The following is a 16777-nucleotide window of genomic DNA, read 5'->3' as shown; positions in this document are numbered from 1 at the left end:
CCCTTGTGTTTTCAGTCATTTCTCTTCAAATTGTGTTGCAAATTTCTATGTAGTCTTATATATTTCAGCCTTCATTGAGACGCTTCTATTCTTATAGTAAAACAAAGACTTATATTTCATTATAGTGGTCAGGTATCACAAAACTTTTATGCATATATATGTAATTTGTTTCTGGTGTTGGTTTGTAGTGGTGTTCCAATGGCTCAATTTATTGCGACTCTAAATGCATCATTTCCCGCTTCTAAAAAATTTATCATTCACATGTTGGACAACACACACTTGTTTGTGCAAGCTCATGCTGGTGAAATGATATATAGGGAGTGACATATGGACAATAGATATTATCATGTGGCCACTTATTTGATTGACTTAGAGCTGGTCCCGAGTGTTAATTTGAGAATTTAAACAACTCGAGAAATGTATATCCCTTTAAATACATTTGTGCAAAATTACCATAATAAACCCGTGAGTAACATGCTAGGTACTTACATGTTAAAAGAATGCCCCTGGTAAAAGAATGCCCCTTGAATACCATGCTAAGTACCCGCATGTTAAAAGAATGCCTTTGTGAAATACCTATCGTAAATTCCAAACTCGATTAGGCACTACTGCCATATTTTTTGTTTTTTAAGCCATATATCATACAAAACTTGTCATAAATTCCAAACCCAATTGGGCTCTGTTGCCATATTTTTGGTTTTTCAAGCCGTATATCATACAAAATCTGTCAAAAATTCCAAACCCAATCAAGCACTATCCCAAGATAACGAGAGAGCTCCAAGATAACAAATCAATACAAACAATGAACACACCACAAACTAATTTTGCACTACTGATTAAAACAAACCAATTTCACACTGCTAAAGTTCGAAAACATCCATAAAAAGTAAAAGATACATGGTCCCATACGAGAAAAATATGTCAAATGGCTCCAAAAGGAACACCCTCCAAAAGGTGTGTTATTAAGTTTACAAATAATTAAAATATTCTTCTCACTACATGATAGCCTATTCTACCATCACCACCATCTATTGTGGATGGACATGACCATGAAACAAGGTAAACTCATCGGAGCTAGTGCAGACATTGTTTTATGACTTGGAAACATCAAGTGAAATGTGAAGTCATCCATCAATCGGTGTCTGCAACTGTACGACCATCAGTAAGTAATACAAGCACGGATAGAAGTACCACAATGCTTCTCAAAAAATTATTACCATTACTCAGCATGTTCGACATTCTCACATGACCCGTCCGTGTATCTTATATTTACATTTAACTTAAACGAAGAAAACCCATTTCAAATATTTATATTTAAATAATTCATATTAAAATCACATAGAGTACAAAAAATGGAGCAATCGTTCATTCATACTTGAAACATGCAAGAGATGGACAATTCATTTTGTCATGTCCACTCCCTTTGTAAACTGCACACTTTCACGTTTTGATACCTTAAATATTGCAATTGTGCCACTGTCTTCAATCATTTCACTCATGTAATTGGCGCTTTCTGCAACTTCTTATCCAAACAACTTCATAACTTTGTGTGTATATCTTCAAAGCTTGCAACTGTGCTATTGTCTTCAATAATTTCACTCATGTAATTGGCGCTTTCTACAACTTCTTATCCAAACAACTTCATAACTTTGTGTGTATATATCTTCGAATCGTGAGCCTCGATGTCAAACGTGGTCCTCATAAAAGGCTTAGATGTCATGTTTTTTAAGTTATTTTCTCTCATCTTAAGAAGTTTTTTATCATGCACTTTTATAGTAGTTTCCAACAATGTGCACAAGCTTGTATTGGAAGTCACATACATTTTGAAGTGCTCATTAATTTCTTCGCTTATCTGAATCAATGACATACCTGTCGTGAATGCATCTGCCATGTATGCATCAATCCATTGCTTTCAACATATGTACAATCTATTAAGCCATTCATTCCTAGAAGATCGTATTTCTCAGTAAGATATTTCCATTTTGACTCAAAGTCTTCCTCAGTTTGGCTTATTATACAGTTTTTGAATATTTCTGAGCAATATGGACTCATTCACATGACATGACACAATTTTTCTTTGACCTTTGAAAGTATGTGCCACTTACAATAATGATATCTGTCTTTATTCATAACTTGTCTCATTGCAGTGGTCATGGCAAGATCCTGATCGGTGATAACTACTCTGGGTTGACATCCACCAATTGCTTCTAGCCAATTTTCAAATACCCATACCAAAGACTCCACTTTCTCATCAAATATAGGGGCAAACCCAAAAAATGTTGTGCTAAGGTGGTGATTCACTCAAAGTATGGGAGCAAAGGGCATGCCAAAAGCATTTGTTTTATATGTGGTATCAAAGGCGACTATATCCGAGAAGTGATGGTAGAACACCCTTGACATAACAGCTACCCATAGTAGGCTGACAATGTGATCTTCTTCATCTAATTTCACTAGAAAAAAGATGCATGGGATCTCTTCATATCGATTAACCATTCCATCGCACGATTTCCATCTTCCCCTTTGAATTTTATTCTCTTGATTCCTAATTGGTTTTCAATGTCTCTTTGTAAGCAAAGGAGATTATCAATCCCTCCAGCCTGCTCTAAAAAGACATCATAGATATTTCGAGATTTTACCAAAGCAGAGCTCTTGGAGTTTATCATTGTCTTTGTCACGTCCGATATTGTTCAGTGTGATCGGATGAGTCGAGCTTTATGTGGAGATACAAGTAAGTGATTGTGATCCTTAACAAACTTTGTGACAACCCACTCATTGTTGGCATTTGTGCTTATGCACATATTCGCATCACATCCACACCATGTCTCAGGGACAATTTTTCTAGGTTGCACTTGTTTCACCATGCGGAATCCTTCTTTAGAACATTTATATTCCCTATCAATTCTCTTTCCATCCTTATTCGTGTGAGTACTTCCCTTTCTGATACCAAACCCTTCCACCAGTGCAAAAGCCTTATAAAATTCATATACATCATTTTCATCACTGAATTTCATTCCTATGCGGGGTCTCTCTATTTCAAACGCCTTGGATGACAACACATGTTCCCCATTTTCAAGATTTGTGTACTTATTGGGGGGCGGGGTTGCAAGCAATGGATCTTGCTTCGTGGACTCTATAGGATTCCCCATATTGTCATTCTCTGACCATGTGGGAGATGCCACACTTTTTGAAATGGTGAGGTCCATCTCAGGTGCTAAAATTACCCTACACAAATTACAAAATCTTTGTCAATTAATGACTTCAACACTTCACATATTTTTTAAAAAATGATTTTACAATTTTCATTTCTATTATCTTGCAACATCAATTCCACCATGTTTAAACCATTAACCAACCAAAAAGCTTCATGATTGAAAGGAAACAAACCAAATAAAAAAAATTCAATCACTTAACAGAGCAACATCAATGGATGCCATTTGACAATTTATTTAAAAATAAATCTCCAAATTATGACTTCACAGAGCAACAACAATTCCACCCTAATTGAACCATTAACAAACCAAAAAGCTTCATGATTGAAAGGAAACAAACCTAATGAAAAAAAATTCAATCACTTAACAGAGCATCTTGAGGTCTATTTGATCAATTTGAGGATTTTTGAGCATCGAAACAAGGTGGATTTTGGAAGGGCCCCTTAATTTGATTGTTTAGGGCTTCTTCTTTACATAGACTTTTTCCTTTAACACATGCCAAAATATATTTCATTCAGCACATTCTGTTCCATAAGATAATGTGTATTTACTCCATCGGCGAAAAACCTCACCTAAAATTAATTTTAGGGCCCCAAAAATTTTGAGGATTTAACATCTTCAACCCATAGATTAAGCTCAATAATAAAAATTCCTAATTGTATGCTCCATGCACATAAAAAATTAATGCATCAAGGTTGAATAGAGACTATCCAATTTTTAGATGATGAGAAGTGTTAGAATACTAAAATTTCAATTATTTTATTTTTTAATAATCATCTAGTAGTGCAATTCCTAAAATTTTAGATTGAAAGAAGTCCTTCCAAGTAGGTCTTCTGACTGAGATATGTGCTCTTGACAAATATCAATCTCATTAACAAACTTCATTGAATAGTAATATAAACCAATTTACATACTTCAAAGTTGGTAAAATTACAGCTTATACTAAACATAGTTTCCAAAATCCCTAGAATTCCAGATAGATTAACCAAACAAAGTATTTTCAATTACATAGTACTCAAAACTTTTTCATTTAAGATTTCAAAATGAGATTTTCAATCTTGATTCCAGCTTCTACTTACCAAACCCTTTTCATTAACAAATTTTGAATATTTTAATAAACTAACAAGCAAATGGTCATTGTGCTAGCAATAGGACGCATACAAAATTGTAGAAAAAACCCACGGGTTATCCACACAAGCACATACATAGAAATTTGGAGGGAGGGGGTACGGGAAGGGGGTGGAGGGAGGTTAGGGATGGGATAGGGAAGGGACGGAACAACATCAATTCCATATTCTGGTGTTACAAAAGTATCCACAATGTTTCTAGGCGATCATTGTTTATGTTTCTAAGTGTCCATTGATACAAAGCTATTATGTGAAGTAAAAAAAAAAAAAGCTCTAAATTGAAATCCCTAAAAGTAATGAAGAAAAAGCCATAATATGTGAAGTCATAAAATGAAACCAATTTGGTATTCATCCATACCTTTGTTGTGCTCTATGGAGAGAGAAAGTGGTGTTATGCTTTCGTTGTCTTGTTGCCCAATGAGAGAGAGAAAGAGAGCCTTGTCTCGTTGAGCTCTGCAAAGAGAGAGAGAGAGAGAGAGAGAGAGAGAGAGAGAGCCTCTTCAGCGTGAAGGAGTTTTACTGAGTTGAGAGAAAGGGGTTTCAGTAGAGGAGTTTTACTGAGATGAGAGAGATGGGTTCGGCAGAGGAGTTCCACTAAGATGAGAGAGCGCGAAGGAGAGAGCGTGAGATGAGAGAGATATAGTTTTTGCAGTGCTTTGTTGGGTTGTTGATGCTCGCAATAAAGAGAGAGAGGGAGAGAGAGGGTTTCACAATAGAGAGAGAGAGGTTTCGTAGCTTGTTGGGTTGTTGATGCTCGTAGTAGAGAAAGAGAGGGAGAGAGAGGATTTCGCACTAGAGAGAGAGCTTCCTCTTTGGTGTTGTCAGGATGCTCTAACAAAAGGGTTTTCAAATTTTGAAAACGACAACTCGCCAACAATTGTCTATTGCTCATGAATTGATCTGAGCCGTTTGGCTCACAGGTTTTCTATAGGCGAGCTGGCTCACCAAATATTTTTTCATATATATATATATATATATATATATATATATAAAATTTATTTATTTATATTGATTTATTTATTTATATTATAATTATATATATATAATTTATTTATTTATATTAATTTATATTAATTTTTTTTTAAAATCCGAAGTCTTCTCCCGAATTGGCCGAAGCACCAAATTACTTAAATTTTCTCATAAGACTGACAAAGACTCCGAAGCGAATCTACCAACATCGCCTTCCACTATTGAAGTAAGGTGCACCTCAAAACTATGCCGACAATGCAGTGTGCATCTCAAAACTATGCCGACAATGCAGTTTCGGTGCCGCAAAGCCTTACGATGATATGAAAATTTATTATTGCCCCCAATTATGAAATTTAAAATTATATAATTTGTGAGGATCCAGTAGATCTATAGACACTTGAAAATCTTAAAAATGGATGGTCCAGATAATATAGAAGATGAACTATTTTTAGAACTAGATTGCTATTTGTTTAGCACATTAAAAAAAGATGAATCCCGAGGTCGAGATGATTGATTTGAGGGTTTTTCAGCATGTGAAAGACTTTATCTAGTGGGTTTTTTAGGTGCACCTTACCCTTACAATATAAGGTTGATACCTTACATAAAATTTTTCCTTTGAAGGGTGACGTTTGTATAACCTTATACTATTGAAGTAAGGAGCACATCAAAACTATACTGAAAATGCATTTTCGGTGTCGCAAGACCTTATAATGATTGAAAATCTATTATTGTCTCCCCAATTATGAAATTTAAATTTCTAGAAACTGTGACAATCAAGCAGATATATAAATACTTAGAAATCTTGAAAATGGATGGTATAGATAATGTGTTAGAAGATGAACTATTGTTAGGACTAGAAATCCCCATTTTTTCATGTCTATGAATCACGAGGTTGAGATGATCGATTTCAGGGTTTTCAAGCATAAGAAAGACATTCTCTAGTAGGTTTTTTAGGTGCACCTCACTTGTGGGTTTTTAGGTGCACCACACTCGTACAGTATACGGTTGACACCTTATATAAATTTTTTCCAACTTGAAAAACATAGAAATCCCCAAATTAAGTTGGGTTTTCCGGTAACTTGAAACAGGTAATTCCCCTATGCCCTCATTTCCTGGTTAATTTCCATTTTACAGGGCCCCCAAATTTCCCACGTTTTTTCATGTTGCCTTCATGTTTTCGGCTTAAAACAGAAAAGCATTTGTTACTTACATTTTTCCATATAACCTTTTTTTTTTTTTTCTCGCTCCAAGCTTTCTTTGTTTTTGTTTCTGTTTTTTGTGATTATTTTCACATGAGTTTTGGCAATTTTAGGGTTTGGAATATGGTGGCCTAGGCTTCGGGCTCTAGGTTTCTGTTGATTTATCAGTGGCATTTGGTGCTGAATGTCCTCTCTTGATTGATAGGTGACTCTCTCTCTCTCTGTTAATTCTCTCAATTTCATGGACTTGTTTTCCTTTACTTTCGGCCTCTCTCTCTCTCTCTCTTACTTTCTCTCTGTTAATTCTCTTAATTTCATGATTGCTTGTTTTTCCTTTACTTTCAGTCTATCTCTTTCTTATTTCTATTAAATATTCCATGATTACCTGTTTTTCCTTTGTTGACAGGCTGTCTCTCTCTCTCGATCAATTCTCTTAATTTCATGTTCCCTTTTTTCTTTATTTTCACTCTTAGGTAGGTCTCTCTCTCTCTGCCTCCCCCCCCCACCTTGCCAACACTCTTAATTTCATGGTGTCTATTTTGTTTTATTGATCATTGGTCGTCTCTTTCTCCATCTCTCTAATGAGGAATACTCTTAATTTCAAATTTTTTTTTTTTTGTTCTTTTTCTGTATTATTGGGTCCGTATTTATTTCTTAAAAATTGAGTTTTAAACAATTAACATGATTGATTATATTTTGATTAATGGATACATAACCTAATTTCATAGTATTGTGAAATTAAAGTCACTTTGAAGTTTGAACTCATGGCTTTCTGTTGAGCCAAATTTTTTATTTTTTATTTCCCCATTTCTTTGCTTCTCTTGATTTCATATTTTAATGGATCGTATGCTTTTTCAAATGTGAATGTTGCATGTTTTAACAGCATCAATTTAGGGAAAGTATTCCATTAAAACTAGCTTGGCTAGTTTATATTTTGTAATTTGTACAATCATTGTAAGTCACAGGATCTTTCATTTTTCATTTCTGTGATACATCTGTCATCTATAGCATACTAATGTCTAGGTTTTAGTGCCCATAGAACCTTAAATTATAGAAATTAGAAAAGCAAGTTTTGGGTAGTTTGCATTTATCCATGATAGCCTGTTTGATGTTTACCTTCACTCATTTTACATCTCATTTCTATTTTATTCTTTAAAATGTATTCAGGCCTCAAAATTTTAACTTTTGCACTTGTGTTGCTGACAATCTGCTTGGTTATATCACTATTTTTTAGTATCATTGCTTATCATGTAACTAAATGTAACTGACTAGTTTGAGATTAATTTACTAGTATCCCTCTCCTCCCTTAGGTTGAGCTTTCACATTTTCCTGATGAATAAGCCATGAAAGAGTTTTTCTGGCAATTTGGTGTATCATGATCTATTTATATATTTTGCTTGATGGGCTTAAAGAACCATATATTTACCCTGCCTTTCATGTAAGGTTCTTCTGTGAACACAATGCATGTGCACCATGCTTCTTGCTACTTATTTTGGCCAGTTTATGCATTTAATTATTGTTATGTGGTCCACTTGAAGCTCTTGCATGTCTAATGGTTCATTGTTACTTATTTGCTACAGCAACGTGTTTTTTGCTGATATATCTGTCGAGATATACTCTGATAAAAATCTATGTTTTCAGGGCCATAGTTTTGTAACCTCCATTTTAAAGTTGAAGTGGACATAAAAAATGGGCAATTGTATTCCCAAGGTATTATTTCTTATTTACTACCAGCTAGTTTAGTAACATACTGGTTCGTATGTATTTTATTTGAATGATCTTGTTCTGAAGATTTGAAGGCACCATTATCAGTGATATAAGTGGCATATGTGTGGGCATTGTTCTTAGAACTGAAATACTTATTGAGGTCTCGCGTGTTACTATGTACATTTACATCATTTCTCTATCTTCACTAATTCTTTATTTGTGTCCTCTATCACGAATTATTTCAGCATCTAACACACAACTTTGAAGTTTGAACTATCTACATTTTTATTTGTTGAAAAGCATCATTCATAATTTGCTCTTATTTTGTAGATATATTTTTTCTGTTTATTAACAATTCCTTCCGACATTGCTCCACTAACCAAGATGCTATTGAACTTTCTATGTTTTCATTCTACCTTAATGCTCAAAGAAATCACCAAGGAGCACATCAATTCATACCAATGATTATCATTGAAAAAATATCTTCTGACATTTCATTGGGCTTCTCACTGACCATTGCATCAGCTTTCACTTTTTGGACGAAGCTCAGAAACTAATTGCACTTGCTGATAGCAAATAATGGAGTGGACTTGGAAGCATGACAAGTTTTTGCCTCCTTGGATTTTGTTTCTCTGTTGTTGTTAATTCAGAAAAAGTATTGTCATTTATTAAAAAACATGGAATTAAAGAAAAAGAAAATATCTTTCTATATAAAAAGAGAGTTTTCCTCTTGTTAAACCCCTACAAAATTTTGTGAGCGTAAATTACCTTTTGGCCTATACTTGCCCTCAGAACTATAGTTAACATGGATTAAAACAATTAAAATGAAGAAGGCCTATTCAAGAATTTTGGCTGAAGCAGCTTTCTTTCTCTGGAAAATACTAAAGAACTGGCAAATGGATTTCCTATTTCCCTTTTGCTTCGGCCTAGAGGCCAACACCATATTATTTAGCGGAAGCAAAGCCAATGGCAATCTAGATTACTGGTCCCTGTTCGTGTGCTTTTCCTTTAATGAGTAATTTTCAAATAAATGGGTGTTTATGATCATCTCATTCTAGACTGCTGGTCTTTCTTCAGTCAGCAGCCAGCATTGCTCACAGAGATTATGGAAATTTCAATTAAGCTATATATTCAAATATCGAACTAGTCAGAGCTCTTATTAGTTGGTGTTCATGACATTATTCTTATTGGCTTTCCTTTTATTTTCTTCATCTTTTATAGGGTTCTAGACATGAAGATGAACCTGGCGAAAAGATTACTGCAAATATCGGGAATGTGCATGTGATTACTGGTAGAGAAAGTTGGGATGCAAAGATATCAGAGGCATCCTCGAATGACAAGATTGTGAGTTGCTTTATCTCTGCCCTTTGATGTTTTGCAGTTGAAACTCACCAAATATTTCAAAGATTTTGTCTGCATTTCTACAGTAGCAACAACTGATTATGAAATTCTTCTGAAAGTTATCTAATTCAAATTTATACATTGCTTCTATATTTGTTTGATTATTTAAGTAGGCATGCATTAGAATTTAGCACTGCATGTTTTGTAAGCAAGGAACTTGATGTACTTTCCAAACCAAAACTTCTAACCAACATCCTTGGATGAAGTAACCAGGTTGCTCATAAAGGATGTTTATTTTTTATGCAGGATATCAGTTGTAAAGTAGCAGTGTAGGATTAGGAAATGGAAAGGGATTTAGTCAAATGAGATAGTTGGTAGCATCAATTGGTTAGTCTTCTCTTTCTTGTGGGCCCAAATTATTCTCCATCACCAAGATCAAATCAAACTGTATTAATTTTTCTCAAATAATAAAAGATCAAACTGTAAAGTGACACTACACACACACACACACACACACACACACACACACACACACATATATATATATATATATATATATATATATATATATATATAAACCTTACAATAGCTGGGCAGCTATAATAAATAATAATATAGGTGGAATCTCAGCCGTCAGATCTTCATCATGTGGTTAGAATGCATATCACTATATGAATTTTAATCTTTTTTCTAGAAATTGGATCATAATGAAATTTTAGACCTGTATACTAAAAAATAGGGCACGCAATTAAAAACTATTTTTCAAAATATAAAATGATCGAAATCCCTGAAAAATGACGGGGGTAATTTGGTTATTTTAATTATTGAAAATTTTTTTTTTATATTTTTATATGGTGCACAATAGTGTTAGGTATATACACCCATAATTTCATCTTAATCAGATTTATAGAAAAAAATTAAAATTAAAATAGTGATATGTATTTTGAACCACTCGATGAAGATCTGACGGTTAGGATTCCACCTATATTACTATTCATTATAGCTACCCAGCTATTGTTAGCTTTTTCATATATATATATATATATATATATATATATATATATATATATATATATATATATATATATATATTGGCAAGTTTGATTTGTGAAACTATAACTTATCAAAAAACAATAAAAGGAAATCAAATTGATAAGGTGTCAAATATACCCTAAAAAAGATACCAAACTGACAATTTCTTGGACATTATCTTTTTTATGATCCTAGAATCATAGGAAATTATGAATATATCTAGTTGGAGAGTTTATGGGACTAATGCCTATTGCAATCTCCCCTTTGATTGGCCTAGAATTTAAACTAGTCGGGAATGTTTCCCGATAAATCTCAGAATTAGAGCCAGATCTGTTGGAATTGGAATAAGGTTGTCAATATCTCACAAAATATTGGTAGTCTTTCAATCTAACTGTTGTACGTCATTTTTGACGTACCTACATCACTGATGCAAATAAGAAGAGAGCCAGTGACAACCTAGTTCTGCTGGTACTCAAGATACCGCCAGACCAAAAGAACACTGCAGAATAAGCCTAACACTAGGCAACCTTGGAAAAAGAACCATCACACCACAAAGAGACCTTACAACTACAACCCTGAGCTAGGGCTTCAAAACGGTACCAGACCACTGTCATTGCATTCAGAACGTCGAAAAACCCCTAGGGACCAATTTTGGGGTCAATTGGACCTCCCAGGACCATTCTGGGCCCAAATTACCTCAAACTAGTAAAGTCGTATACTATTGCGGTGGGGCCTCACAAAACCAGTCCCCAATCATGGAGGCCGTGATCTTCACCTCTCGGGATGACCTCCAAACACCCACACGTTATTCGATTGAAGTCAGAACGAGCTCAAATTCGGACACAAGATAGGTCTCGACGACCTAGTCATTATGACATATGGCATGCGCTGTGACATGACCCAGAATCAAGGTTTTTCTAGAGCGAAGATGAGCTCGAAACCATGGAAATCAGAGCTTTTTTTAAGAAAGGACTTCTCGAACTTTGTGAAGCAATAAACTCGAGATCTGTACATCGGATCATCATAAAAACAAGTCCGATGAGACCGTATCATGAAGGGCTACAAACTGGTAGAACTGTTGCATTCAATCTAAGGTCGGATAAATTATAAATTCCAAGGATGAAGAAAATAAGATCACCTGTTTGCTGGAATCCCTTTTTCGGTAAACTCCTGAAATCAGAAAGTACTTCAAACAAAGACTAAAACAGATAAAAATTGGTGCAAAACGTCTATGGAAGTCTCTTCTTTAATTTGCAATCAAAATAAAGACTCGAAACACCATAGATCGCGTTGCAATGACGGCCAAAAATGTTCACGATCTAGCCAGGTTTCCACCGCTCAGGAAAAAGTCCACCTCAAGATGATCAAAAGACATCAAACTTTTAAGGATCAAACAAACATCAAGACTACGATGATTGATCGTCTCAAACACCGCCATCACCATCCGAAAACGCTTTGAAGATTTGGCAATGACGAAAGGCCCCTCAGAGAGGGATGGTTTTGTCATTAGCACAAAAGGTTTAAGGGGTATTTTGGTCTTTATTCCTAAAATCAGGATTTTATTATAATTTCTTTTAATTGTAATTAGGCTTAGTTTCAAGTATCCACCCCTGTTTTGTGGATCCTCTATAAATATAAGCCTAGGTCAATTATAAAAAAGCCGGATCATTCATTAATGAAATAGAGGCATTAAGCTCGTTTCTACTTGTCTTTTTGCTCCTAACCCTTGGATCTAGCACCAAGAGAGAAAACTTTTCAGAGAGAGAAACTACCCCTGGCCCTTGCTAGCCACGTGGCTCCATTCCCTCTCCCCCTTTTCTTTCTTTCTTCTCTCTCTTCACTTGTTACTTACACTGCGCAGTAACCCATGCCAGTGGAGAACGCACGGCCTCATTTCTCCCCCTCGCATCTCCAGTGTAGACGTAGCAAACCTGCGGTACCGTATAGCGCCCTGCTACCCGACATATGCTTGACCTAATACCTTTCAGAGTCAACCCAAGGATTCCAACCTTCCGATCATCGCTTTAACTTCATCTCCGTACAGTCGAGTTGAGTTGTGAGAGGCGCATATGCTCTCTCCCTCAGTCATTCGGGAGGAGTCTTCCTAAGCCGATAAGTCAAGAGAGTTCTAATCCTTCGATTGCTCTGACCACCTGAGCGTATAACGTTTGCGTAGATAAGGGAATCCTTATCACCTTTCCCCCTTATCCCTTCTTTTTGTCAACCAGCCCTTGTTCGAGTGAACCCGTATAGAGGAGTACAACCGAGTCCATATTGCAGTTTCCAACATGAGAGAACGAAGCAACGAACTGAAAAAAGCTTGAAGAGAGTCCATGTCCAAACTGCTTTGGCAGATAGCCGGAGGGCTTCGTAATTGTTCTAAGAGGGCAGACTGCCCGGGTGTGTCCCGAACCCCAAAACGACGAGGTAAGCGTTTAAACGCACCCCTGTCGTAAAATCTCTCTCTCTTTGTTGGTTCCTATGCACACGTAGGAGAGCACGCGTGCAACGCGTGTGGACCCTCCATGGTTGTTTGAGAGAGGATTTTTCTCGCCGTCTGCGAGAAGAAAAATCAGGTCCGACCGCTAGCCTCTAGAGGAGTCTCCTTGAAGCAGCAGTAAACCACCACACTATGGGGTGTTCAAATGGACCAATTTTTGGGTGGGTTACAGTGAGGCATGCTCTGAAGGGCCAAATATATTTGGTCTCAAAGTCAGTTGTGAACTAAGAAAATCTTTCAGATTGTTATCTGGGGCCAAATCCCTGAATCAAGCTTTTGAGGGTCACTAAATCCTGGGCTCATGCTCTCTCTCTCTCTCTCTCTCTGTCTCTCTCTCTCACACACACACACACACACACTCACACAAATACATGCACACACACAATTGCTATTGTATAATGGTTTATAAAAAAATGCATGTCTGGGTCACCTAATGTCGATATGGGTTGTAATTTCAGCTACTCATCTTTTTTTTAATAGGTGATGATGTTGTTGGTAAAAGCATACTAGTTGCCTGCCACTTCTACGAAGACTTTACTGAGTCCCCCCTGTTTAGTTTCAACTGTTTTCCTGCAAATGTATGCTGTCTCAGTAAATCCATCCAGTGATAAATTTATTGACTTTCACAAGTCTCGCAATTGTATGATTCCACAAATACATAGTTATCTTTCCCACAGCACATGAACACACACACACATATGCACACACCACATGAACACACATTTGTGAATTTGGGCTGTTGTCCTGGCTAGATTGAGTGTTCATGGAGATCCCTTTTTTGCAGGTTCCTTGTCTGATTGATCTCTGTGTATACATCTTCCTTTTGTTTCACCTGATGTATATACCCTTTTATATCCCCATCAATGAAATTAAGTTGAATGTATGTATATGTGTGTATGTGTGTGTTTGCATGTGTGTTCATTTCTTTCTAATGTATAAAAAGAAAATGTTACAAAGTTGTTGACTATCTCAAAAGAAAGAGGTCGTGAAGTTATGAGGCTGGCAAACAGCCAGTAAAGTTCTATAGACTTCTGAAACTTTAAAGCAGAATAGAAGATCCATTAATTTCTGCTTCTTTCTAGGTTGCCTTTTCCTCATCTTAGAGTGTGGCAAGATCACATTGTCAATGTTTATGAAATTAATATGCATTGTGCTTTGTAGGTTTCCTATTATTCTCTATGAGGTTTTCCATCTAGCTTTTTATGAAATTTTTTTGTGTATTTGACTGAGGCACCTTTTTGTTGTATAAAATGGATGTTTAGTTTATGTTTGAACCTCTGTTTACTTTTCCTTTTGTGCAGCTTGTAGCAAATTTTAGTGCTTCTTGGTGTGGTCCTTGTAGAGTAATCGCACCCTTTTATGGGGAGCTTTCTGAGAGATATCCCAACTTGGTTTACCTGATGATAGACGTGGATGAAATGAGCGTAAGAATTCCTAACTTTTACACCTCTTTTTTTGTGGTTACTTGTGAGCTTTGCCTATCAATATCCCTGTGTGCTTCATTCTCCTAGAATGTTTTCGGTGCTTTTATAGCCTTTTGATCGCACTGAGGATTTTGTTTTGAGTCTTCTGATCCCGAAGGCCTTTGTCAATTTTTCTACCTTTCTTGTCCTGCCTCCCTTAACATTAGAGATGCTCACCAACAATGCTAGGGAAGTTGATGGCTTGAGATAGTGAACCGGTCCATGAACCCCCCCCCTCCCCAAAAAAAAAAACAAAAAAAACAAAAAATCTCTCTCTCTCTCTCTCTCTCTCTCTCTCTCTCTCTCTCTCTCTCTCTCTCTCTCTCTCTCTCTCTCTCTCGTTTTCGAGGCAGGAATGAAACCTTTGACATTGTGTCCTGGCTCCAACACCCTGACCATCCAGGCCTAGGGGGCTACAAACTCTCTTTCTCTCTCGTGCCAACATAATCAACCAAATAAAGCCCAATCTTCTCTTTTAAAATGAATAGATCCAGTGCACTCAGTGTGTGCCTTTTTATTCTTGTTTATCTACTTTATAACCAATGTTATATCATCACGCAGGAACTGAGTTCGTCATGGGACATTCAAGCAACCCCAACATTCATCTTCTTCAAAGCTGGGAAACAAATAGAAAAATTGGTGGGTGCAAACAAACCTGAGCTTGAAAAGAAGATAATTGCTCTAGTGGACTCTGTACCCAAGTGTACTCTCTCAGATGCTGCATAATAATTTTGGTAAGAATTGTATGTATATCATTGAATTTCTAGGCCTCCACCCCCTCACTGTTCTTTTCTCGTTGTCTTTGTAGTGGTACAAAGTAAAAGAGCATTGTGTTGTATTGTTTTCAGGTATTTGAGAGGGATGATGCATAAGGAAACTGGCATTAGACAGGGAACATGCTCTCAGCCAAACATTTTGTAGAAGTGGTTGATGTTGTTGGGTTGTTTTAGTCTTTGTGACTAAGAGACTTTATTTTTGCGTATGTAATTAGGAGACTTTGGCAGTGAGCTTCATGTGGATCACAACTTTGTGCTTGCTTGCGTGCGATATAAATTATGCCTATGATGCACAGGCAGGGCAGCCACCGTCTGTTAATAGAGATTGCGGAGATGAAGCATTATGTGGAATGAACGGGCATTTATCTGGTGTACACATTAGTTGTCTATGTTAAAATTTCGCTTTCCTAGAGCTTTTAGTCAGTCTCCGCCCATGACTGTTACTCCCTCAAAGTAAAGAGCCTACATGGGAGAGTTTCTTGCCTAAGATTTTCATCCACTTTAAAACCACCATCTAGATATAATTAAAGCTAAAAGATTTCATGCTCCTAAGAGCGCATTGTCTATTTAATTCTTGGGCAAGACCTAATCAAGGAATATTTTTAGTACCTAAAAATTTTGGATGTAACCTCTTTAACCCATATATGCTATGCTTAATAAAATAAAATAAATCTCAAATTGCATTCTCTATGGTCATGAAAAAAATAGTGCGTGGTAGAAAACTCAAATCCAAATTGTTTATCTTGAATACAATCTAGTGAATTTTAGTTGGTTCCCAAATTTTAAAATTAAAAAAAATCATCTCAAGTTAATCGTCTGCCCAAAGGAGTAGGTATACGGTATGCTCCCATGGGAGTATATTGAAAATTGACAATCTCTTCAATAATAAACAGGGTGGAATTTATTTATTTAGTTCGATATTATTCAAAGGGTTGGAGAGGTTATATCCTATAATCTAAGGTCCAACAAATAGTTCCAAATTGAGCTTTGCACGAGATAATAAATGAAGAATATTCCTATAGGAGTGCAGAATCTCATCACTCGTAAACACTTGGTGGAAGATGCGCCCACTCAAATCCGGTCTTCCACCAATCAAGCGCGGCATTAAAATTTGGAATTGCAAGCTATAAACTTCGTCCCTAGTTTTAGCTGAGTAGGATGTACAAAAAATTTTAACCGTCAAATATATTATCACGTCAACTTTATTTCAGCTGTGCTTGAATATTTTATTGGGTATTTCTACTGTGTTTTTGAGTTCCAAAGTTCGATTCCTCACTTTTTAAAGACATCATTTTTTTTATTAGTTCTAAAATCCTTTTTTAATTTTAATAGTTCTAAATATCTATTTTTCTGAGTTCCAAATTCGATTCCGACGCTTATCACTTTTTTTTCCAAGTTCGATTCCAACTCAAAAACCTATAACAACGTTTTTTCTCCATTTTATTTTTGTAAAA

The 16777-nt window shown here is 36.0% G+C and overlaps 1 protein-coding gene across 3 annotated transcripts; it reads left to right on the top strand.

The window, feature by feature from the left end:
• Nucleotides 1–6248: 6248 nt before the first annotated feature.
• TH9 (thioredoxin H-type 9) lies at nucleotides 6249–15699 on the top strand. 3 transcript variants are annotated; one of them, XM_088873993.1, is made up of 7 exons: nucleotides 6554–6709; nucleotides 6911–6977; nucleotides 8146–8214; nucleotides 9433–9555; nucleotides 14386–14508; nucleotides 15109–15281; nucleotides 15396–15699. In XM_088873993.1, exons 3-6 carry the CDS (start codon nucleotides 8194–8196, stop codon nucleotides 15271–15273), a joined length of 432 nt encoding a protein of 143 aa, XP_088730119.1. In that variant the 5' UTR covers nucleotides 6554–6709; nucleotides 6911–6977; nucleotides 8146–8193; the 3' UTR covers nucleotides 15274–15281; nucleotides 15396–15699. The 3 variants fall into 3 exon arrangements, with proteins under 3 accessions (XP_088730120.1, XP_088730119.1, XP_006842555.1); XM_088873994.1 differs by lacking the exons at nucleotides 6554–6709; nucleotides 6911–6977 and adding an exon at nucleotides 6249–6393; XM_006842492.4 differs by lacking the exon at nucleotides 6911–6977.
• Nucleotides 15700–16777: the final 1078 nt, after the last annotated feature.

This window comes from Amborella trichopoda, chromosome 8 (assembly GCF_054954075.1).
Source record: "Amborella trichopoda isolate Santa Cruz 75 chromosome 8, AtrichopodaSantaCruz75HAP2 v2.0, whole genome shotgun sequence".
Taxonomy (NCBI): domain Eukaryota; kingdom Viridiplantae; phylum Streptophyta; class Magnoliopsida; order Amborellales; family Amborellaceae; genus Amborella; species Amborella trichopoda.
The sequence above is the reverse complement of the archived record's forward strand: the minus strand, read 5'-3'. Positions and strand labels throughout refer to the sequence as shown.

Coding starts and splice junctions, on each gene's coding strand:
- TH9 (XM_088873994.1), top strand. CDS start 8,194: ATGGGCAATTGTATTCCCAAG. Junction 8,215..9,432: donor TGGGCAATTGTATTCCCAAG/GTATTATTTCTT, acceptor CATCTTTTATAG/GGTTCTAGACATGAAGATGA. Junction 9,556..14,385: donor CATCCTCGAATGACAAGATT/GTGAGTTGCTTT, acceptor CCTTTTGTGCAG/CTTGTAGCAAATTTTAGTGC.